Genomic DNA, 25,230 nt, shown 5'->3' on the forward strand with positions numbered 1-25,230 from the left:
GATAGAGGGAGCTCATCCGCCTCTCATAGAATCATAGAATCAAAGAGTTGGAAGAGACCTCATGGGCCATCCAGTCCAACCCCATTCTGCCAAGAAGCAGGAATATTGCATTCAAATCACCCCTGACAGATGGCCATCCAGCCTCTGTTTCAAAGCTTCCAAAGAAGGAGCCTCCACCACACTCCCTCCGGGGCAGAGAGTTCCACTGCTGAACGGCTCTCACAGTCAGGAAGTTCTTCCTCATGTTCAGATGGAATCTCCTCTCTTGTAGTTTGAAGCCATTGTTCCATTGCGTCCTAGTCTCCAAGGAAGCAGAAAACAATCTTGCTCCCTCCTCTCTGTGTTTCCTCTCACATATTTATACATGGCTATCATATCCCCTCTCCCCGGATTTGAACCTGCGACCTGTCAATCTTCAGTCCTGTCGGCACAGGGGTTTAACCCACTGTGCCACCGGGGGCTCCTAGCCTTGGGAAGATGATGACAGGTTATAAATAAAGTTATTATTATTATTTACTTCCTTATCCCAGATTATCTGCTTTGACCTTTTGAATGTGTATGTAAGTCAGAACAGGGACGTTTTTCACCATAAATACAGCCAAATATATATGTATATATAAGCTTTGGATTGTGAATCTGCACTGCCAGATAATCTGAGATCAGATCCTGGGATATAGGGCAGCGTAGAAGGGACCTCAACAAAAAGTGTAGAGTTTAAACTGTGGGAGAAAGGTTTCAGTGTGTTCATAGGCCTCAGTATGAGGAGGATTCACTGTCAGTTTGCTCTCAATCTGTGAGAGGTCTCTATTCGTAGGCCTCAGAATGATAAGGCCTCAGCGTTAGTTCACCTCACTGTATGAGACGTGTCAGTCTGAGAGAGCCCTCAGTGGGAGAAGGCCTCAGTGGGAGAAAGGCCTCAATGTGTTGGGAGCTCAACGAAAACTGTAGTTTAAACTGTGGGAGAAAAGCTTCAGTGTGTTAATAGGCCTCAGTATGAGGAGGCTTCACTATTAGTTTGCCCTCAGTCTGTGAGAAGTCTCTATTAGTAGGCCTCAGAATGAGAAGGCCTCAGTGTTAGTTCATCTCACTGTATGAGAGGTGTCTGAGAGAGCCCTCTGTGTGAGAAGGCCTCAGTCAGGGAAAGGCCTCAATGTGTTGGTATGCCTCAGTATGTGAAAGCCTTGCGTGAGAACTTTTGGTGAGAGGAGCTCCAGGTTGAAGGCCATTGTGTGTGAAGCTTCATGTGTGAAGGCTGCTATGTGTCTGAAGCTCCTGTGTAACTTCTGTGTGAGAGGAAGCTCTTTGAGAGTGAAGCTATTTATCTGCATGAGAAAGAAGCCCAGCACAGAAGCAAAAAAGGAAGTGTAAAGAACTTTATTTATGTCATGGAAATCTTGTTCTTGTAAATAGTGCAACCATATTGGGTTGTTGTAGGTTTTTTCGGGCTATATGGCCATAGTCTAGAGGCATTCTCTCCTGACGTTTCGCCTGCATCTATGGCAAGCATCCTCAGAGGTAGTGAGGTCTGTTGGAACTAGGAAAAAGGGTTTATATATCTGTGGAATGACCAGGGCGGGACAAAGGACTCTTGTCTGCTGGAGCTAGGTGGGAATGTTTCAATTGATCACCTTGATTAGCATATAATGGCCTGACAGTGCCTAGGGCAAACTTTTGTTGAGAGGTAAATAGATGTCCTTGTTTGTTTCCTCTCTGTTGTTGTGTTGTTGCAATTTTAGGGTTTTTTAATACTGGTAGCCAGATTTTGTTCATTTTCATGGCGCTTCTGGGTCACACTACTGCTAATACGTTACTCCGCTGTGCATTTATGAGGAGGATCTTTTGATAATAAGCCCACTTGCTCAACTCTGCAGCTGTCATCAAGATGGAAGGAGGCACTGAGAATGACCTGAAGATCCTGGAGCAGGAGGAGGAGGAGGAGCGGCAGGAGAAGGCCGAACTGGCCAAGAAGGAGGAGAACCGGCTCCTGGAGCTGGAGCGCAAAGGTGCCGAGAAGGACGACGGCAAGAAGGAGGAGGCCAAGAAGGTAGGTAGAGGCTTCATCCAAAGAGAGACAGACAGGGTAGAGCAGGCATGGGCAGACTTGGGTTCTCCTCCGGGTGTTTTGGACTTCAACTCCCACAATTCCTAACAGCTAGGCCCAAGTTTTAGAGCAGTGGTTCTCAACCTTCCTAATGCTGCGACCCCTGAATACAGTTCCTCATGTTATGGTGACCCCCCAACCATAAAATTGTTTTAGTTGCTAACTGCAATTTTACTACTGTTACGCATCGTAATATAAATATCTGATATTCAGGATATACTTTCATTCACTGGACCAAATTTGGCACAAATACCCAATTCGCCCAAAATTTGAATACTGTTCGGGTTGTGAGGGGATTAATTTTTATCATTTGGGAGTTGCAGTTGCTGTGATTTATAGTTTACCTACAATCAAAGAGCATTCTGAACTCCACAAATGATGGAATTGAACCAAACTTGGCACACAGAACCAACAGAAAATACTGGAAGGGTTTGATGGGCATTGACCTTGAGTTTTGGAGTTGTAGTTCACCTACATCCAGAGAGCACTGTGGACTCAAACAAAGATGTATCTGGACCAAACTTGGCACAAATCTTCAATATTCCCAAATGGGAACACTGTTGGAGTTTGGGGACAATAGTGTTGTAGTTGTTGGGATTCATAGTTCACCTACAATCAAATTGCATTCTGAACCCCACCAACAATAGAATTGGACCATACTTCCCACACAGGACCCCCATGACCAACAGAAAATACTGTGTTTTCTGATGGTCTTTGGTGACCCCTCTGACATCCCCTTGTGACCCCCCCAGGGGTCCCGACCCCCAGGTTGAGAAACGCTGTTTTATAGCAACTTGTCATGGGCAGTGTGCTGTTCCTTGACTGTTGTTCTTCCATCTTGCTATTGTGGCTACTCTGTAGGATGAGAACATATTGCTAGTGAGAAGCTGGAGGCTGTTTGGGCCTCTTCGGTGTTCTCTGAAGAACTCTTCTCTCTCTTCTCTTAGGCCAGCAATGAGGAGGCGGCGGAGGACAAAGCGAAGAATGCCTCTGAGGAGGAGGAGGAGAAGCGGGCCGAGAAGAAGGAGGAGCCCGACAAGGAGGCCAAGAAGGTACCTCTCCCATTCAGTCCACTTTCCTTAACACATATTTAACTGTTGAACCAATTCTATTTTAATGCATTGTATTGTAAGAGTTATGTCAGGATAGGGCAGGGTCGGAATAAGAAATCTATATAAATAAAAGTGTACTGTTCGTTTGTGGGATTAACAGAACTCAAAAACCAGTGGACAAATTGATACCAAATTTGGACACAAGACATCTGTCAGGCCATCGAGTGACCATCACTCAGAAAAACACTGAAAAACACAGCGGAAGGGACTTAAAAAGCAAAAAACCAAATATGCATTACAACACATGCACAAAACCACATATATACATGCAAACATACATATATACACATATGCAGAAATATATACACACATGTACACAGAAAGGAGGAAGGAAGGAGAGAAGGAAAAAGAGAAAGAGGGAAAGAAGGAGTGAAGGAAGGAAGTAAGGAAGGAAGGAAGGAAGGAAAGAAAGAAAAGGAAGAAGGAAATAAAAAAGTGAAAGAAAAGGAATGAAAGAGAGAATGAAGGATGGATAGAACCAAAGAGCAAAGAAAGGGAGCAAAGAAACAGGTAGAGAAGGATGAAAGAAGGGAAAGTGGAAGGGAAAGAAAAAGAGGGAATAAAGGAAAGAGAGAGGGAAGGAAGGAGAGAAAGTGGGAGGGTAGGTTCGCCACAGCAACCTGTGGCAGGTACACCTAGTATCTAGATAAATAAAAATGTAATGTTAGTAAAAAAAGACCAAAGAAATTAACCAGAAAGAACTTAAAACCCCCCAAAACCAAGAATATGTAACAGCTCATGCACAAATTTTTATTTCGTATACTTCTACCCCGCCCTTTTCAACCCCCGAGGGGGGACTCAGGGCGGCTTACAAAATGGCATAATTTGGTGCCTACACAAATACAATAACATATAAAACAGCAATTAAATGGTTAAGAATTAAAACAACAATATATCTCACAGTCGATAGCCAATCTCAAGCACAGCGTTCGCCAACTCAGGGTCCATACTTCGTTCCACATTGTCTGTTCCTATCCGTCGTCACCGTCCTTTATTCATCTGCCAGGTCCCAAATGCCTGGTCCCACATCCATGTTTTTAATTTCTTTCTGAAGGAAAGGAGGGATGTTGCTGATCTAATTTCCCCAGGGGGTGAATGCCATAGGTGAGGGGCCACCACCGAGAAGGCCCTGCTCCTCGTCCCCGCCAATCTCACTTGTGACAGGCGGGGCTGAGAGCAGGGCCTCCCCAGATGATCTCAGACTCCGAGATGGGACGTAAAGGGAGATGCGTTCTGACAGATACGCTCTGTATAGGGTTTTGTAGGTCAAAAACAGCACTTTGAATTGTGCTCGGAACTGGATCGGCAGCCAGTGGAGCTGACACAACAGGGGGGTGGTATGCTCCCTGTATGATGCTCCGGTGAGCAGTCTGGCTGGACTAATGGAAGTTTCCGAACAGTCTTCAAAGGCAACCTCACGTAGAGTGCGTTGCAGTAATCTATCCGAGATGTAACAAGAGCGTGGACCACCGTGGCCAGATCCGACTTGCCAAATGTCCCCGCCCCCCCCCCCCCCCATGCGAAGGATAAAGAATGCACCAACTATCCGTTGCAAGCTGGCAATCCCTGCTGGCACCGTGAGGCTTAGCCATGGATTCTGGCTGCTGCTCAGGCACACACAGTAGAACAGATGCAATTTGGCCCCACTTTTAACTCAATGCGATGGGGTTCTGGGAGCTGTACTTTCTTGCGGCCTTGCTGAAGCCATCTCTGCCGAGGAGGACTAGTGCCCCGCCAAACTACGAATCCCAGGATCCCACAATCCCACAGCATTGAGCCATGTTTTTGGGCCTTCCCTCCTCCGCCACGCCGGGGCTTCGCGTGGGTCCTTCTTACCTCCCTCCCAGTCTCTGTCCTCTGTTGGCCCCACCAAACAGGGACCCCTCCTACTCCTTTTTCCCCGGTAAGGCGGATGGCTGACTGTTCCATGCAGGTGCCGTTCATCAGACTTGGCCTTGTCTTGCCTGGGCACCGATGTGAAGGGAGCTTGGCAGCCCTCAGCCTTGCTGGACACGGCGGGAGCAGGAGGCATTTCTTGAGATGGGCCTTGCTCACTATAGCAAGTAGGGACTTATTTGGAAAAAAACAAAAAACTGTAGAGAAAGCTGGAACTTCCTTCTGGCCGTTAAACCCTTTTTGAAAGCCCTCTGGCAGCCACCCACTTAGAAGCACTGATAAGCGCTTGGCTTACTTGAGGTTTCTTAGGTAAGAGTGTGTTGGATTTAGCCCTCAGGCTTGTGTTTCTGAGGTAACACTAAAGATTGGATCATAATATTATACGCTGCCACCATTAAGCTCTTGATTAGTTCAGGGAACTGCTTTGAAACCTTCACCCACAGAGGCACATATGAGGCAGATGTTATGAATAACAAAACAATGATGTTTATTTAAGAGAACTGGAAGAATTCAGGTAAAAAGCTTAGCTGTTTCAAAAATACTGACTTAAAAGGGTGTGGTTACATAAAGGAAAGGGCCTGAGGCTGTTAGGGATTGTGGGAGTTAAAGCCTGAAACACCTGGAAGGCCCAAGTTTGCCCATGCTTGATCAATACTGTAGAATGAATGAAGTTTGATGCAATTTTGACTGCCATGGTTCAGTATCACATTGTGTTTGTTGAGGCACCATTGGTAGTAAAGCCTAAAGGCCTTGTAAAACCACAATTCCCAGAAATCCATTGCGTCCAGACACTGCTGTTAAAGTGGCAAAAAACTGCATTAATTCTACAGTGTGGAAACACCCTGAGCAGGCAAAAAATGAAGCAAACCCTCACAAATGTCAGAGGTATGCGTTTCAGCAATGTGTGGGTGCTGGGCATGACTGACGGCCGGTCTCTCTTGTCTCCCCAGAGCAGCCACAAGCGCAAGCGGAAGCGCAGTGGAGACGACAGCTACGACGAGGGCAGCGTCTCCGAGTCGGACTCCGAGTCAGAAAGTGGCCGCCCGGAAGAGGACGACAAGGAAGGTGCGTGTTATATACTTTTAGTATTATTTATTTATGTATTTATGACATTTATATGCCACCCTTCTCACCCCGAAGGGGACTCAGAGCGGCTTACAAAATATATATGCATACAATATATTATATTATTAGCATAGTACAATATCAGTATTAAATATTACTATATTGTACTATACCATTATATTGTAATATTATTAGTAATATTACATGTAATATAAATATATAAATATATCATATTATTAGTATTATATTGCATTACATTATAATATTATAAGTATTATATGTATATACAATATATTATATATCTTATTTAAATAAAAATGTAATGTTTGTTTTTGGGATTAACATAACTCAAAAACCACTGGACGAACTGACACGAAATTTGGACACAATACGTGTATCAGACCAACAAGTGACCATCACTCATAACCACCACCACCACCCCCAAAAAACAGTGGAAATATATGTATATACAATATATTATATCTATATAAATAAAAATGTAATGTTCGTTTGTGGGTTTAAGAGAACTCAAAAACCACTGGACGAATTGAAATGAAATTTGGACACTAGACCCCTAACAGACTGAGTGACCATCACTCATAACCACTACACCCCAAAAACAGTGGAAAGGACTTAAAAATCCCCAAAAAGCTAAATGACAACACAGAAAAAAATGGAAGAGAGAGGGAAGGAAGGGGAGAAAGAAATAAAGGAAGGAAGGAAAGAGAGAAAGAGGGAGGGAAAGAAAGAAAGAGATGGAAGCAAAGAGCAAAGGTAGGAAGGAAATAGATAAAGAAGGAAGAAAGGAGAGAAAGAGGAAGGAAAGAGGTAAAGAAGGAAGAAAGGAGAGAAAGAGGAAGGAAAAGAAAAGGGGGAGGGAAGAAAGAGGTAGAGAAGGAAGGAAGGAGAGAAGGAAAGAAAAAAAGGGAAGGAAGGAAAGAGGGAGCGAAGGAAGGGAAAGAAGGAGAAAAAGAGGGAGGGAAGGAAAGAGAAGGAAGGATGGAAGCAAAAAGCGAAGGAAGGAAAGAAAGAGAAGGAAGAATGGAGACAAAGAGGAGGAAAGAAGAGAAGACAAAAGGGTGGAAGCAAAAAGTGAAGGAAGGAAAGAAAGCTAGAGAAGGAAGAATGGAGAGAAAGAGGGAAGGAAAAGAAAAAGGGGAGAAGGAAAGAAAGAGGTAGAGAAGGAAGGAAGGAGAGAAGGAAAGAAAAAGGAAAGGAAGGAAAGAGGGAGGGAAGAAGGAGGGAAAGAAGGAGGGAACGAGGGAGGGAAGGTTGGTCACAGCAACACGTGGCGGGTACAGCTCGTTATATTATATTACATTACATTATATTATTAGCATAGCACAGGAGCCAAGGTGGAAGTGTCTTCAGCCCTCCCCCCCCCCCCCCTCACTTGGCCCAGAGTAGCAGTTGGTGCTGGGGGAGGATTGTACAATAGGTTTGCCTGTTACAAGCAGTCCCCAAGTTACAGACAAGAGAGGCTGTGGGTTTGTTCTTAAGTAAGCTGGAACAGGGACATTTTTTCACCATAACTATGTACTAGCGGTCCCCTGCCACGTGTTGCTGTGGCCCAGTTTGGTGAACTGGAAAATAAAGTAATGAGAAAGTGTTGGTTTCTAATCTATGTAATTTCTTTCTGCTTGTGGGTCAACACTATTTCTTGCTGTTTATTTGCCAGTGTTGATGTGGAGAGTGTCTAGTTTGCCTACTCTGGAATATGCAACATATCATTGTCCTTCTTTAAGGGTCCCTTTCAAATCTATGATACTATATCTGTGTGTGTGTGAATCATATCTATCTATCTATCTATCTATCTATCTATCTATACCTATGGCTGGATGGCTCTTTTTTATTGCCCTGGTGAAGGGAGTTGGACTGGATGGCCTTAAGTATGGGGATTATGTGTGGGAAGTTTGCCCCAATTCTGTCGTTGGCGAGGTTCAGAATGCTCTTAGATGGTAGGTGAACTATAAATCCCAGTAACTAATGTTATTATTATTACAACTTTTTAAAAAAATAATTTTTTTTATTATGATACATCCCAACAATCAACATTTTTTTTTGCCATACAGGACTTATTTCAATAAACATTATTCCAGAAGTAAATTTTCCTTAAATGACATTCTATACATTCCTTAATTATGTATCACCCAACAAACCCCCCGTCCCCCACATTCCCCCCACCCCCCTGGAACAGCAATTCTAAATCATGTCATTGCATCCATTTATTATTACAACTTAATGTAATTGGTTGCTTCCAAGCTCTGTTCCAGATTAACAAATAAAAAGTTGTGGTTCCATCAAATTTCCCAGTTCATACTTCATACCTCCAAGTGGCCAGCTACTGGTCAAAGAACATTTAATCGAATACCAAGTTTGCAAACTTTGTGGTTTGTTTGTTTGTTTTTAACGCAATGCAACTGTTTGGTTCACTCCTGGCACAATAAATAAATAAACCTCATATCTATCACGCTTCAGCTGTTAGGAATTGCGGGAGTTGAATTTATTTATTTAGCAATTTTGTATACTGGTCTTCTCCCCTCCATCGGGGGATTCGGGCCGGTTTCCAACAATAATATCAGAAAACAATCATTAAAAACGTCATATAACATATTCACATTAAAACGTTAAAACAGCAAAATGCAATCACATCATAACAATGGTCAGTCGTCATAATAAATTTGTTGATCGTCATTCGTCATCATCCAACCAAACACAGAAATATTGATTTACTTGTTGAAAGCCAAATTCCATAGCCAGGTTTTCACCCGTTTTCTGAACGTCAGAATGGAGGGAGCAGTTATGATCTCCAGTGGGAGAGAGTTCCAGAGCCGAGGGGCCACCACCAAGAAGGCCCTGTCCCTCGTCCCCACCAGACGCGCTTGTGCAGCCGGTGGGACCGAGAGCAGGGCCCCTCCAGATGATCTTAACAACCTAGATGGTTCATAGGGGAGAATACGTTCGGACAGGAGTCGTTTAGAGCTTTATAGGTTAAGACCAGCACTTTGAATTGTGCTCGGAAGCTAATTGGCAGCCAGTGGAGCTGGTGTAACAGCGGAGTAGCATGCTCCCTGTATCCTGCTCGTGTTAGCATTCTGGCTGCCGCACGTTGGACTAGTTGGAGCTTCCAGGTAGTCTTCATAGGCAACCCCACGCAGAGAGCGTTGCAGTAATCTAAACAGGATGTAACCAGAGTGTGGACCACCGTGGCCAAGTCAGACTTTCCAAGGTGCACAAGTTTTAATTGTGCAAAAGCGCCCCTGACCACCGCTGAGACCTGGGGCTCCAGGTCTCAGCGATGAGTCCAGGATCACTCCCAAGCTGCGAACCTGCGCCTTCAGGGGGAGTGTAACCCCGTCCAACACAGGCTGTAACCCTATGCCCTGTTGAAGTCCAAAACACTTGGAGGGAGGGCCAAAGTTGGCCCACGCCTCCCTAGATATTTTGGGGTTTGCAACTAGGTCTCAAGAGTCTCTTTTGGGTTTGCAGAGGAGAAGCCCAAAGAGGAGAAGGAGGCGGCGGCAGCGGCCAAAGAGGGCGAGGAGTCCCCCAAGGCCAAGGAGAAGGACGGGGAGCCCAAGCCACGGCCCCTGCACAAGACCTGCTCCCTCTTCGTCAGGAACATCGCCCCCAACATCTCCCAGGCTGAGATCGTGGCGGTGAGTCGGGACACAGGGGGGTGGGCTCCGGATCTCCATTCCTGGCCAGGGAGAAGTGGAACAAAGACACCCCGGTATCAGGGAAGGCTGCAAGGAAAGCGCCCTTTTCTCTGGCCTTTTCCATCCTTGACCACAGCCCCACACCACTGGGATTCCCAGCATGCTAAAGCTGGGATCCGGAGCCCCAAGTGTGGAGGTACCTCTTGAGAAAGAAGACCCCCTTCCTGAGTCTTCTAAGCAGGCTGAGAGGTGGGCTTTCCATTCTGACCCTTTAACCTGCCTTCCTTCCTCTCCCTCAGCTGTGCAAAAGGTACCCCGGCTTCATGCGAGTGGCTCTGTCGGACCCCCAGCCAGAAAGGAGGTAAGGCTTCCTCCCACCCTCTTTTCAGCCCTAGAAAATGAGGCAGCGCAGAGCAGTGGGTTGAGTGAGAGCTGGGTTTCTGTTTCGTCCAGGCATGGGCCAGCTTGGGTCCTCCAGGTGTGTTGGACTTCAATTCCCAGCATTCCCAACAGCCTCAGACCCCTTTCTTTTCACCCTCAGCCGCTTAAGCTTGGGTCCTCCAGGTGTGTTGGACTTCAACTCCCAGCATTCCCAACAGCCTCAGGCCCCTTTCTTTTCCTCCTCAGCCGCTTAAGCTTGGGTCCTCCAGGTGTGTTGGACTTCAACTCCCAGCATTCCCAACAGCCTCAGGCCCCTTTCTTTTCCCCCTCAGCCACTTAAGCTTGGGTCCTCCAGGTGTGTTGGACTTCAACTCCCAGCATTCCCAACAGCCTCAGGCCCCTTTCTTTCCCCCCTCAGCCGCTTAAGAAAAGGAAAGGGCCTGAGGCTGTTGGGAATGCTGGGAGTTGAAGTCCAAGCTGGCCAATGTCTGGCTTAGTCCCTCTCATCCTTAGAGGAAGGCAAACCTCTGGAGAAATCCTGTTGAGGAAAAGTAAGTCACCAATGCCTCTGAGGATGCTTGCCCTAGATGCAGGCGAAACGTCAGGAGAGAATGCTTCTAGAATATGGCCAGACAGCCCGAAAAACCTACAACAACCCAGTGATTCTGGCCATGAAAGCCTTCGACAAGACACGCTTTGTTCTCCGTCTGCCCCACCTTGCAAAACAGTTGTTTGCATAACATGAAAGCCAGGAGTGTAGGAAAAGCTAAAATTGATGCCTGATGCAAAATTGTACCAAGGCAAGACAAGATAGCCCTGTCTGTGTAGACGTCCATCCGCCCAGGAGTTGCCTACTCATTTCCCTTCGTTTGCAGGTTTTTCCGAAGGGGTTGGATCACTTTCGACCGCAGCGTCAACATCAAGGAAATCTGCTGGAACCTCCAGAACATCCGGGTAAGGCCAAGAGGGAGGGGCAAACTTGGGCCCTCCAGGTGTTTTGGACTCCAACTCCCACAATTCCTAACAGCCTACCGGCTGTTAGGAATTGTGGGAGTTGAAGTCCAAAACACCTGGAGGGCCCAAGTTTGCCCTTGCCTGCTTTCTGCTCATCCCAGTCAGCGACTCTCTTTGGAAACATTATTTTGAAACTTCTATTTATGCTTTCTGGAATTCAATTTGGCAAGAAGCAAACCAATCCCTCCCTCCCATTCCCCCTGAAATTAATAATGTAATTGAATCCAGAATGTCAAATGCAATCGTGCATTCTGAAGTCACCTATATTATGAAATCAGCTATAAATTATCCATCCACCTGAGTGTCATTCCAGTGAATAGTTTCTGTCATGTTTGTTTGTTTATTTATTTACGGCATTTATATGCCGCCCTTTTCACCCCAAAGGAGACTCAGAGCAGCTTACAAGTAAAACGTAAATACAATATTATGTATTAAAATTACAACAGCAATGTGTACTAAATTTATGTACTAAAATTACAACAGCAAAACAGCAGAGAGGAAACAACCAGGCACATCTTAACACCTCTCAACAGAACATTTTCCCAGGCTCAGCCAGGCCTTCAAATGCTAATGAAGGTGGTCAGTTGAAACATTCACACCTAGTTCCAGCAGAGAAGAGCTCCTTGCCCCACCCCGGCCATTCCACAGATATATAAACCCCTTTTTCCTACTTCCAACAGACCTCACTACCTCTGAGGATGCTTGCCATAGATGCAGGCGAAACGTCAGGAGAGAATGCCTCTAGGACATGGCCATATAGCCCGAAAAAACCCACAAGAACGTACAATATATTATATTATTACCATAGCACAATATTAATATTATATATTACATTGTACTATAGCATTATACTGTAATATTATTAGTAATATTACCTCTAATATAAGATATATAATTATAATATCATATTATTTTTAGTATTATAGTGTAATACATTATAATATGAATATTATATGTATATACAATATATTATATTATATTATATTATAAGCACAGTGCAGGAGACAATATGGAAGTGCCTTCATGGTCCCTCTCTTCACTCGCAGAGCAGCGATTGGTGCTGTTTGCCATTCTGTAAATCCAGTTGATTGGAGGTACATTATCCCCATTCAGTTCTTGATCAATCCCAGGTTGAAACAAGGATTTTTTTTTAATGTCAGGAGCAACTTGAGAATCTCCAAGTCGCTTCTGGTGTGAGAGAATTGGCCGTCTGCAAGGACGTTGCCCAGGGAACGCCTGAATGTTTTACCATCCTATGGGAGGCTTCTCCCATGTCTCTGCATGGGAAGCTGGAGCTGGCAGGGGGAGCTCATCCACGCTCGCCCCAGATTCGAACCTCTGACCTGTCAGTCTTCAGTCCTGTTGGCACAAGGGTTTAACCCATTGCACTACCGAGGGCTCCCCTTAAACAAGGATGTCCTCTATTTATTTCTCGTTAATTATATGATAAAGGGTGCTAAACATTTCTCAAGGCCATAATTTCTTCAGATGTTGATGTAAGGATGGCAGAAGATGGCTGTTTCCTGCCTCCACCATCGTCCAAATATCTTTCTAAAGAGCTTTATAAAGAGCCCAAGGACTGGAGATACATTGGGATGATGATGGAGGGGGGCTTAACAGAACTCAAATGAACAGAACTCAAAAACCACTGAACGAATTGACATCAAATTTGGACACAAGACACCTAACAACCCAATGTATGTCCTTCACTAAAAAAAAACCTGATTTTGTCATTTGGGAGTTGTAGTTGCTGGGATTTCTAGTTCACCTACAATCAAAGAGCATTCTGAATTCCACCAATTATGGCATTGAACCAAGCATGGCACACAGGACTTCCATGACCAACAGAAAATACTGGAAGGGTTTGGCGGGCAGTGTCCTTTGGTTTTGGAGTTGTAGTTCACCTACATCCAGAGATCACTGTGGACTCAAACAATGATGGATCTGGACCAAATTGGCACACAGTTCTCCCATGACGAACAGAAAATACTGGAAGGGTTTGGAGGGGAGTGTCCTTTGGTTTTGGAGTTGTAGTTCACCTACATCCAGAGAGCACTGTGGACTCAAACAATGATGGATCTGGACCAAATTGGCACACAGTTCTCCCATGACCAACAGAAAATACTGGAAGGGTTTGGAGGGGAGTGTCCTTTGGTTTTGGAGTTGTAGTTCACCTACATCCAGAGAGCACTGTGGACTCAAACAATGATGGATCTGGACCAAATTGGCACACAGTTCTCCCATGACGAACAGAAAATACTGGAAGGGTTTGGAGGGGAGTGTCCTTTGGTTTTGGAGTTGTAGTTCACCTACATCCAGAGATCACTGTGGACTCAAACAATGATGGATCTGGACCAAATTGGCACACAGTTCTCCCATGACCAACAGAAAATACTGGAAGGGTTTGGAGGGGAGTGTCCTTTGGTTTTGGAGTTGTAGTTCACCTACATCCAGAGAGCACTGTGGACTCAAACAATGATGGATCTGGACCAAATTGGCACACAGTTCTCCCATGACGAACAGAAAATACTGGAAGGGTTTGGAGGGGAGTGTCCTTTGGTTTTGGAGTTGTAGTTCACCTACATCCAGAGAGCACTGTGGACTCAAACAATGATGGATCTGGACCAAATTGGCACACAGTTCTCCCATGACCAACAGAAAATACTGGAAGGGTTTGGAGGGGAGTGTCCTTTGGTTTTGGAGTTGTAGTTCCCCTACATCCAGAGATCACTGTGGACTCAAACAATGATGGAGCTGGACCAAACTACATGAATACTTAATATGCCCAAATGTGAACACTGGTGGAGTTTGGGGGAAATAGAATCTTGACATTTGGGAGTTGTAGTTGCTGGGATTTATAGTTCACCTACAATCACAGAGCATTCTGAACCACACCGATGATAGAATTGGGTCAAACCTCCCACACAGAAACCCCATGTGGGCCACAGCAACGCGTGGCAGGGGACAGCTAGTAATAATAATAATAACTTTATTTATATCCCGCCACCATCTCCACCAACTAGGATTCAGGGCGATTTACATGAGGCCAAGCCCAAATAACAAATTACAATAAAATAAAATGCAAGTTGCAGTAAAGTAAACAACATATATAGTAAACAATATACACAAAAAAATTTAAAAAGAAAGAAAAAGCAGTAAACCAAACATAGTGACAGTGCACAGGCCACATGTACATAAAATGAATTAAAACTCAGGGTGAGATAAAAGAGCAGAATCATTTGTGAGGGAGAAAACTCACGTGGCCTCTTCCCTTCCTCTCTCTCCAAAGCTCCGGGACTGTGAGCTGAGCCCCGGGGTAAACCGGGACCTGACCCGGCGCGTGCGCAACGTCAATGGCATCACGCAGCACAAGCAGATCCTGCGCAACGACATCAAGCTGGCCGCCAAGCTGATCCACACCATGGACGACCGGACCCAGCTGTGGGGAGCCGGAGAGGCACGCCCTGCCTCCGAAGTCTCGGTGAGTTGCCCAGTGGAGAGGAGAAGGGAAATGAGAACTAGTGGTCAATCCCTAAGAGGGTGATCACGCTCATCTCAGATTATCTTGCAGGAAGAGTTTGCCTCTGTTTTTGTGTGCTTCTTTGTGTAGTCTGACATGGTGGTTGTTGGAGTGGTCCAGCATTGCTGTGCTCTCAAATAATACTATGCTGTGTCCAGGTTGGTTCATCAGGCGCTCTGCTATGGCTGACTTCTCTGGTTGGAGTCGTCTACAGTGCCTTTCATGTTCCTTGATTCGTGCCTGGGCAACGCTGCTGCGTTTGGTGGTCCCTCTGGAGACTTGTCCACAGCTGCATGGTATACGGTAGACTCCTGCAGAGGTGAGAGGATCCCTCTTGTCCTTTGCTGAACGTAGCATTTAAACGGCCTGCCTCAGGGGAGCATGCTCCATGCAGCTGTGGACAAGTATACATAGGGACCACCAAACGCAGCGCCCAACCTGGAAACCATAAAAATGAACAACATCTGCCTCCCAGTATTAAAAACCTCTAAAATTACAACAGCGAAGCAACAGAGAGGACACAATCTGGGACATCTAATCACCTCTCAACAAAAGATTGCCCCAGGCACTGCCAGGCCATCAAACGCTAATCAAGGTGGTCAGTTGAAACAGTCACACCTAGCTCCAGCAGACAACAGTCCGTTGTCCCACCCTGGACTTTCCACAGATATATAAACCCCATTTTCCTAGTCCCAACAGACCTCATTACCTCTGAGGATGCTTGCTGTAGATGCAGGCGAAACGTCAGGAGAAAAATTGCCTCCAGAACATGACCATATAGTCCCAAAAAACCTACAACAACCCAGAGCATTTCTACCTTGCTGCTTTTCAATATGGCGCTTCAGCTTTTAATGGGACTGAGTTAGAAGCCACGAGGAAGCACTGGCCCAGGTTGGGCTTCTCCTCGCAGCCCATTGTGCCTTTAGGTCCAGGTGGTTCTGGTTTGTTTTGGGGCATCTGCTCTTTGTCACCGAAGACCCCTTCTCCTCCTCCGCTCTTTCAGAGCCTGCCCTCCCAGAACCCCATCCTCAAGAACATCACGGACTACCTGATCGAGGAGGTGAGCGCCGAGGAGGAAGAGCTGCTGGGCAAGAGCGGGGACACCTCCGAAGAGGCCCCCAAGGAAGGGAACCCCGCAGAGATCACGGTGGAGAGAGACGAGAAGCTGGTCAAGGTAACTGCACGGGAGGCAGTGGGATGGGAGAGTGTCGTGCCAACTTCAGCCCTCCCTCCAGCTGCTTTGGATTCCAACTCCCACAACTCCTAACAGTCTCAGGCCCCTTCCTTTTGCCCTTCAACTGCTTAATTAGTCTCTATTATCTGACATTTTCGTTTATCCGACATTCTGCTGGCCCATTTATTTATTTATTGACAGTATTTATATTCTGCCCTTCTCACCGCACTGGGGACTCAGGGCGGATTACAATGCACATATACATGGCAAACATTCAATGCCAATTAGACATATAACATATATAGACAGACAAAGATGCAATTCAACTTTCCAGCTGGAAGGTTTTATGGTGTTGTTAATTAGTTAAATTAGCCTCTCCACATAAAGCGGTACCTAAATTTCCTACTTGATAGATGCAACTGTCTTTCAGGCTGCATAAGTGAATAGCAAGCCGGACTATTAATGATCAGGAGCTCATTCTGACTCAGGTTTTATGGTGTCATAAAGTAGTTAAATTAGCCTCCTCATATAAAGCGGTACCTAAATTTTCTACTTGACAGATGCAACTGTCTTTTAGGCTGCATAGGTAAATAGCAAGCTGGACTATTAATGGTCAGGAGCTCACTCTGACTCAGGATTTATGGTGTCGTAAAGTAGTTAAATTAGCCTCCTCATATAAAGCGGTACCTAAATTTTCTACTTGACAGATGCAACTGTCTTTCAGGCTGCATAGGTGAATAGCAAGCTGGACTAATAATGGTCAGGAGCTCATTCTGACTCGGGTTTTATGGTGTCGTAAAGTAGTTAAATTAGCCTCCTCGTTTAAAGCAGTACCTAAATTTCCTACTTGACAGATACAACTGTCTTTTAGGCTGCATAGGTAAATAGCAAGCTGGACTATTAATGGTCAGGAGCTCACTCTGACTCATGTTTTATGGTGTCGTAAAGTAGTTAAATTAGCCTCCTCGTTTAAAGCAGTACCTAAATTTCCTACTTGACAGATACAACTGTCTTTTAGGCTGCATAGGTAAATAGCAAGCTGGACTATTAATGGTCAGGAGCTCACTCTGACTCATGTTTTATGGTGTCGTAAAGTAGTTAAATTAGCCTCCTCGTTTAAAGCAGTACCTAAATTTCCTACTTGACAGATACAACTGTCTTTTAGGCTGCATAGGTAAATAGCAAGCTGGACTATTAATGGTCAGGAGCTCACTCTGACTCATGTTTTATGGTGTCGTAAAGTAGTTAAATTAGCCTCCTCGTTTAAAGCAGTACCTAAATTTCCTACTTGACAGATACAACTGTCTTTTAGGCTGCATAGGTAAATAGCAAGCTGGTCTAATAATGGTCAGGAGCTCACTCTGACTCAGGTTTTATGGTGTCGTAAAGTAGTTAAATTAGCCTCCTCGTTTAAAGCGGTACCTAAATTTCTTTCGGGCAGCATAGGCCAACAGCAAGCTAGACTATTAATGGTTGGGAGCTTTGAACCCAGACTGGCTTCAAACTCATGACCTTTCGGTCAGTAGTGATTTAATGGAGCTGGCCACTAACTAGCTGCGCCACAAACTGGTCCTATGTCGGATAAGCAATATTCTATTGTAAGTTTAAAATTGCCCAGACTTCCAAATCTGGGAGAAAAGGACAGGATAGAAATGAATATGATTATAATTCGCATTTCCCCACATGATCCTTGGGGGGGTCTTGCCGTTGCCCACCCTGTTGCTTTTCCCCGCCAGGTGCTGGACAAGCTCCTCCTCTACTTGCGCATCGTCCACTCCGTGGATTATTACAACAACTCCGAGTACCTCAACGAGGACGAGATGCCCAACCGCTGCGGGATCATCCACGTCCGGGGGCCCATCCCCCCCAACCGCGTCACCCACAGGGAAGGTAAGGCTGGAGCTGAGGAGGGGGCGCGTGGGCAGGCATTTTGGGCATCCAATTGGGCCCTGGACCAGTTTGCCCACTTCTGACATAAACCCCAAGGACTTTTAGGTGACAGCCTGGCTGCCAAATGGACAGTCTTGCCTGGGGGGCCACGAGGTTGCTTTGTTGCTCTATCCTGGTGACCAGTGCTTATTTCTCTTATTTCCCCGGAGTGTGGTGGAGGCTCCCTCTTTGGAAGCTTTTAAGCATAGGCTGGATGGCCATCTGTCAGGGGTGATTTGAATGCAATATTCCTGCTTCTTGGCAGAATGGGGTTGGACTGGATGGCCCATGAGGTCTCTTCCAACTCTTTGATTCTATGATTCTATGATTCTATGAGTGACCACCTCTACATTTGGTGCCAATGCAGACATGATAATAACTCTGAATTTTCCTTCCAAGGGGTAGATTTCTCTCACTTCCCATTGCCTCACCCCTGTTTGTAACTATGAGTTGTTTTAAATCAGATGTTTGTGTGGTGGAATTAAAATCACACATAGTTCATGCTTTAAACAGTCCACACACTGTCTTGCCAGAGAAAGAAAATATGCCATGCAGGTGATCAGTAAAGAACAAGGAGCTTACTCTTTGTAATGCAGAGCAACATATATACAGTCATATGAACAGTTGCATTGACTCACATGATGTCCTTTGAGAGAGATTCAAAATGGTTTTTGGGTGTCCATGTAGATCTTCTTCCAGCGAGATCTTCTTAGAAGCAAGAACTGTCTGCTAGCTCCTTCGCAGCTCAAGTCTAAAAATGTAACTGTTGCCAAAACTCCCAGGCTCAGCTAGTCATCTGAGCGTAGCGCAACCAGCCAGCTTCGTGCTTTGCATTTTCAGTTAACACACTCACCAACTGATTTTTTTTACATACCCTAAGGCAGGGGTCCACAAACTTTGTAAACAGAGGGCTAGGTCATAGTTTCTCAAACTGTTGGAGACCCGGATTGAATGTATTTCTATGCTCACTGCACATATCTTATTTGTAGTGCAAAAACACTTTAAAACAATACAATAATTAAAATGAAGAACAATTTAAACAAATATAAACTTATTAGTATTTCAATGGGAACTGCTTTTGGCGGATGAGATAGGATTGTTGTTGTGTGCTTTCAAGTCATTTCAGACTTAGGTTGACCCTGAGTGAGGGGTAAATGACCTTGAAGGGCCATATCTGGCCTCTGGGCCTTGGTTTGAGGACCCCTAGCCTAAAGTTATATATTTCCAACCAATTGTGTGTAGCCTGTTGTTGACCTTTGCAACCCGAAAGACAGTTGCATCTGTCAAGTAGGAAAATTAGGTACCACCTTAAAAGGGATCATCTGCATACCCATGTTGTGGGAGTTGGAGTCCAAAACCCTAAGACCTCCTTACACACTCTCTAAATCTGGCATGGGCCGGCTATTAGGAATTGTGGGAGTCAGACTGCAAAATACCTGGAGGGAGGGCCAAGTTGGCCTATGCATTTGTCCTCTCAGAATTACACACTTGTCAATCAAGGGATCATCTGCATGCCAGCATTGTGGGTGTCAGAGTCCAAAACATGGGGAGGAAGGGCCCAAGTTGGCCCGTGCCTGTGTTAGAGCCTTGGACCTTCTATTTGAGCTTTGCTTTGTGACTCATTCCCGGCTCCTCCGCTTTGCTCTTTAGTGGCCGAGTGGCAGAAGACCTTTGAGGAGAAGCTGACCCCGCTGTTCAGCGTCCGAGAGTCCCTCTCCGAGGAGGAGTCTCAGAAGATGGGCAAGAAGGACCCCGAGCAGGAAGTGGAGAAGTTTGTCACCGCCAACACCCAGGAGCTGGGCAAAGACAAGTGGCTGTGTCCCCTCAGCGGGAAGAAGTTCAAGGTGTGGCCCCTTTTCCCTCGCTGCAGGGCAGTCTGCCACGGGGCAGGCAGAAGACGGGCTTTTCAAGGACCTGGTTTCTCTCTTTCTCCCACCGACAGGGTCCCGAGTTCGTGCGGAAGCATATCTTCAACAAACACGCGGAAAAGATCGAGGAGGTGAAGAAGGAGGTGGCGTTCTTCAACAACTTCCTGACGGACGCCAAGAGGCCCGCGCTGCCCGAGCTCAAGATGAACCAGCCCCCCATCCCAGGGCAAGGTCAGTGGGAAAGGAGTGTTCCTTTGACTGTGCTTTTCCTGCATGGCAGGGGGTTGGACTAGATGGCCCATGTGGTCTCTTCTAGCTGTATGATACTATGAGGTGCGTCCATTAAAGATTTCCCCTGACCCACTTCTGTTTGTCACAGGACACTGAGACTGCCCATGTGTAAAGATATAAGTCTCTATAGGTTACGTGTCAATTTACCATTCAGAACTGAGAACAAGTTGGGGATTCCTCATCTTCGGAAGAGGAAGGGGAGCAGGGAAGTGCTCAGGAATTGGAGGGAGAAGAAGAATCAGACGAGGAGGGTTTGAACATGAGCCAGGAATGTGATGTGGCGGCAAAAAAAGCCAATGGGATTTTGGCCTGCATCAATAGGAGCATAGTGTCTAGATCTAAGGAAGTCCTGCTCCCCATGCTCTATTCCGTTATGGTTAGACCACACCTGGAATATTGTGTCCAATTCTGGGCACCACAATTCAAGAGAGATATTGACAAGCTGGAATGTGTCCAGAGGAGGGCGACTCAAATGATCAAGGGTCTGGAGAACAAGCCCTATGAGGAGCGGCTTAGGGAACTGGGCATGTTTAGCCTGAAGAAGAGAAGGCTGAGAGGAGATATGATAGCCATGTATAAATATGTGAGAGGAAGCCACAGGGAGAAGGGAGCAAGCTTGTTTTCTGCTTCCTTGGAGACTAGGACGCGGAACAATGGATTCAAACTACAAGAGAGAAGATTCCATCTGAACATGAGGAAGAACTTCCTGACTGTGAGAGCCGTTCAGCAGTGGAACTCTCTGCCCTGGAGTGTGGTGGAGGCTCCTTCTTTGGAAGCTTCTAAACGGGCTGGATGGCCATCTGTCAGGGGTGATTTGAATGCAATATTCCTGCTTCTTGGCAGGGGGTTGGATTGGGTGATGGCCCAGGAGGTCTCTTACAACTCTGATTCAGAACCAGAGCAGAATAGAGCATGGGGAGCATGACTTCCCTGGATCTAGACACTATGCTCCTATTGATGCAGGCCAAAATCCCATTGGCTTTTTTTGCCGCCACATCACATTGTTGGCTCATGTTTAACTTGTTGTCCACGAGGACTCCAAGATCTTTTTCACATGTACTGCTCTCGAGCCAGGCGTCCCCCATTCTGTATCTTTGCATTTCATTTTTTCTGCCAAAGTGGATGATTCCCCATCATATAATGTCAGGAACTGGCCTCATCAATTCCAGAGTGGTCAGACTTTGGTGGAAACAGCTCCCATTCCAGGGCAACCCCACTTTGCTATTGAGGAACACACCATCCAGCAAGTGGAGGGCGCCATTTTGGAACATTGCCATGCAACCATTGGCCACCTAGCCCAAAATATCAAGATGGTCCATGGAACCCTCTTCACATGCTTAAGGTATCCGCTTGCTGCTCACACCTTTCCAGAAGCAGGAACAAGTCGAATCCTCTCTGGCTCTCTTGACAATGATGTGCCAAGGAAACCAGGAGGACTTTCTCAACAGACTGATCACACAGAAGGAAAACTGGGTCCATCACTCTGATCCTGAGACTCAAGTCCAGTTGATGCAGTGGAAGCATCATGCCTCACCGTCTCCAAAGAAGGCACATAGCCAACTCTCAGCAGGCAAGGTCATTCTCCGGGATTTTGAGACCAGCGTGGAGTAGGATGGATGGCTTTCCTAGGAAAGGGTCCCATGATCCCTGGGACAGACTAGGCTTCACTGCTGTGGACAGTGTGGTAATAAAAAGCGAGAGACAATATGGCATGCTCCCCAGAGGTGTCCTTTGCCTTCTGCAAGACAATACATTAGTTCGCAACTCACCTGTTGCTCAAATGGAAGAAGCATGCGCCTCTGGCTTTGGAATTCTACCACATCCCCCTGATTCACCCAACCTCGCACCACTGGACTTCCACCTCTTTCCAACAAGGAAGTCATTTTTGAAGGGAAAGCTTTTCTCAGGTGATGAGACTCTGATTTCTGAAGTCACAGTGTGGCTTTTGGAGCAACCTGTCCACTTCTGTTGTTGTTCATTTGTTCAGTCGTTTCTGACTCTTCGTGACCTCATGGACCATCCCACACCAGAGCTCCCTATCGGCCGTCACCACCCCCAGCTCCTTCAAGTTCAGTCCAGTCCCTTCAAGGATGCCCTCCATCCATCTCGCCCTTGGTCGGCCCCTCTTCCTTTTGCCTTCCATTTTTCCCCAGCAGCATTCTCTTCTCTAAGCTTTCCTATCTTCTCATGATGTCGCCAAAGGACTTCATCTTGGCCTCTACCATTCTTCCCTTCAATGAGCAGTCAGGCTTTGCTACCTAAAGTATGGACTGGTTGGATCTTCTGGTGGTCCAAGGCACTCTCAGAACTTTCCTTCAACACCACAGTTCAAAAGTGCCTCTCTTCCTTCGCTCAGCCTTCCTTCTGGTCCAGCTCTCACATCCATAGGTGACTATGGGGAAGACCATTGCTTTGACTATGTGGATCTTCGTTGCCAGTGTGATGTCTCTACCCTTCACTATTTTATTGAGATTGGTCCTTGCTCTCCTCCCAAGATGTAAACATTTCTTGAATTCCTGGCTGCAGGCTGCGTCTGCAGTCATCTTTGCACCTAGAAATACAAAGTCCATTACTGCCTCCATGCTTTCTCCCTCTATTTCCCAGTTGTCAATCATTCTTGTTGCCATAAACTTGGTTTTTTATGTTTAGCTGCAACCCAGCTTTTGCGCTTTCTTCCTCCACCTTGGTGAGAAGGCTCCTCAGCTTCTCCTCACTTTTGGCCATCAAGGTGGTGTCATCTGCATATCTAAGGTAGTTAATGTTTCTTCCAGCAATTTTTACCCCAGCTTTGCATTCGTCAAGCCCTGCACATCCTCGCATGATGTGTTCTACATACAAGTTGAATAGGTTGGGGGAGAGGATACAACCCTGCCGTACGCCTTTCCCAATCTTGAACCAGTCTGTTGTTCCATGGTCTGTTCTTCCTGTTGCTACTTGGTCCTTATACAGATTCCTCAGGAGAGAGGGAAGGTGATTTGGTATGCCCAGACCACAAGGAACTTGCCACAAGTCAACTTCTACAAGCTTAAAAAGATTGGATAAGTGTGTGGCACCCATGGAGAGAAGAAGGTCTCAGAGCTGGGTCAAGTTTCATTGCTCTCCGTCCACAGGAAGTGGGTCAGGGGACATTTTTAATGGACGCTCCTTGTATAAGAAATCATGGTCAGAATCACTTCCCACATGAGAGCCACTCTTCTGGGGACTCCTAATTTGTAGCAGAGTTGGCTCGGTAATGCTGAGAACTGGGGATCCCCCTTAAAAATAACTTTTCTTAATTCTGTGGTGAGTTTACCCTTCCTAGAAAAACTTTCCAAATCTCTCTGGGTTTAGTCAGTAGAAATAGTCTTGGGGGAGAATCTGGTGGACAAAGGAGGATATTTTTCATACTGTTTTTTTATCACATTTTGTTTTTGGCGGTGGTCCTGAGTGCGTTTGCACATTAAGATCAGATCTCGTGGGCATGTTCGGGCCTTTCCTCTCGACCGCCGCCGCTCATTGCCTTGCCTTCTCTCTTTGCAGGCCTGGCCCCCGGGTTGCCTTACCCTCCGCAGGCGCCCCAGGGCTTGATGCCCTACGGACAGCCCCGGCCCCCAATCCTGGGATACGGAGGTACGTCTTCGGGTCCAGAGCTGGCAGAAGATGTTTTTGGAACTATACATAGACCTTTTTGGACAGCAGGGCAGTTTAGGGAACCACTCTGAGTCCCCTCGGGGAGATGGAGCGCTTTATAAATAAAGTATTATTATTGGGTTATTGTCGGTTTTTTCGGGCTATATGGCCATGTTCTAGAGGCATTCTCTCCTGACGTTTTGCCTGCATCTATGGCAAGCATCCTCAGAGGTAGTGAGGATATTATTATTATTATTATTATCATCATTATTATTAGGGGGGATAATGTAGGAAGCGTAGCACACAAAGTATAACTTTCCAAGTTCTAAGAGGCTGAGGAAGCAAACGGTTGGTCGTGCGGCCTGTTAAGTACTCTCGAATCTTTCTCTTGTGCACGCCATTCCGGAGATGCGTCGTCTGCTGTGGCACTTGGACATTCAGTTTGATGAGTGGATTCTTGTATTGCAGGCATGGGCCAACTTTGGACCTCCCTCCAGGTGTTTTGGACTTCAACTCACATTCCTAACAGCCTCAGGCCCTTTCCTTTTCCCCTTCAGCCACTTAAGCTAGATGATAGAGTGATAGACCTAAAAGATGCCTACCTTCAGGGACGGCTCGTCCATTATGCGAAGTAAGCGGTCGCAGAACATTTTTTTTGCCAGGGGCACAGTGGCGCCTCTGTAAATGCCCCTCGACCGCCACTTGAGGAGCCCCCCCTCAGCTCACAACAGCCCTAGCAGTCCGGGGGGAGCCTCGGCTTTCTTGCCTCGCTGCCGGGTGATCCTCAGGCCCTTGAGCCTCGCTTAGCCCCTCTCGTTCCTGCTCCACCGGGTGCGCGAGCAGAGCCGGCGCTCAATCGTTCTCTGCGTTCGATCCCTTTCCCGATCCCCCGGCGCTCCACCCGCCTCCTCTCCTCTCCCCAATCTGCGGGTGGGCCAAGGGGTGGAGCCGCCGTGCCTGGCCCACTTTGGGTCCTGAGGCATGTCTGAAGACCCCAGTGTGCGCACCAAAAGTCGCCTCTTCTCCTGACTTTCTCTTCAGCCATTGGGACCAAGAGAGAGAGAGAGAGAGAGAGCCCCTCCGGCTGGAGGTATCTCCCACATTCGCTCCCTCCTTTGTTTTTGCGCCTACCTTCAGGAAAGGTGGGCATCTCCACCTCTCTCTCTCTCTCTCTCTCTTGGTCCCAATGGCTGAGGAAAAAGTCAGGAGAAGAGGTGACTTTTGGTGCGCACGCTGGGGTCTTCAGACACGGCATTGGGAGAGAGAGAGAGAGCCCCTCCGGCTGGAGGTATCTCCCACCTCCGCTCCCTCCTTTGTTTTTGCACCTACCTTCAGGAAAGGTGGGCATCTCCACCTCTCTCTCTCTCTCTCTCTCTCGGTCCCAATGGCTGAGGAGAAAGTCAGGAGAAGAGGTGACTTTTGGTGCACACGCCGGGGTCTTCAGGCAAGCCTCCGGACACAAAGCGGGCCAGGCAAGGGAGCAAGTGCGGCAAGTGTAGTTACTGGGATGTATAGTTCACCTACAATCAAAGAGCATTCTGAACTCCACCAATGATGGAATTGAACCAAATATGGCACACAGAACTCCCACGACAAACAGAAAATATATAT

The 25,230-nt window shown here is 46.6% G+C and overlaps 1 protein-coding gene across 3 annotated transcripts in view; it reads left to right on the top strand.

The window, feature by feature from the left end:
• Nucleotides 1-25,230, top strand: part of SRRT (serrate, RNA effector molecule) — a 60,021-nt gene that overhangs the window by 31,005 nt on the left and 3,786 nt on the right. For 2 of the 3 annotated variants that reach the window (XM_060779808.2, XM_060779810.2), the window contains 12 exons: nt 1,872-2,044; nt 3,049-3,153; nt 6,060-6,174; nt 9,664-9,833; nt 10,133-10,194; nt 11,090-11,168; nt 14,518-14,709; nt 15,752-15,922; nt 17,659-17,812; nt 19,502-19,695; nt 19,794-19,950; nt 23,530-23,619. In XM_060779808.2, coding sequence (XP_060635791.2) covers nt 1,872-2,044; nt 3,049-3,153; nt 6,060-6,174; nt 9,664-9,833; nt 10,133-10,194; nt 11,090-11,168; nt 14,518-14,709; nt 15,752-15,922; nt 17,659-17,812; nt 19,502-19,695; nt 19,794-19,950; nt 23,530-23,619 — 1,662 coding nt within the window. The remainder of the gene's footprint in view (nt 1-1,871; nt 2,045-3,048; nt 3,154-6,059; nt 6,175-9,663; nt 9,834-10,132; nt 10,195-11,089; nt 11,169-14,517; nt 14,710-15,751; nt 15,923-17,658; nt 17,813-19,501; nt 19,696-19,793; nt 19,951-23,529; nt 23,620-25,230) is intronic. The other variant, XM_060779809.2, reaches the window with a different exon arrangement.

This window comes from Anolis sagrei, chromosome 6 (genome assembly GCF_037176765.1).
Source record: "Anolis sagrei isolate rAnoSag1 chromosome 6, rAnoSag1.mat, whole genome shotgun sequence".
Taxonomy (NCBI): domain Eukaryota; kingdom Metazoa; phylum Chordata; class Lepidosauria; order Squamata; family Dactyloidae; genus Anolis; species Anolis sagrei.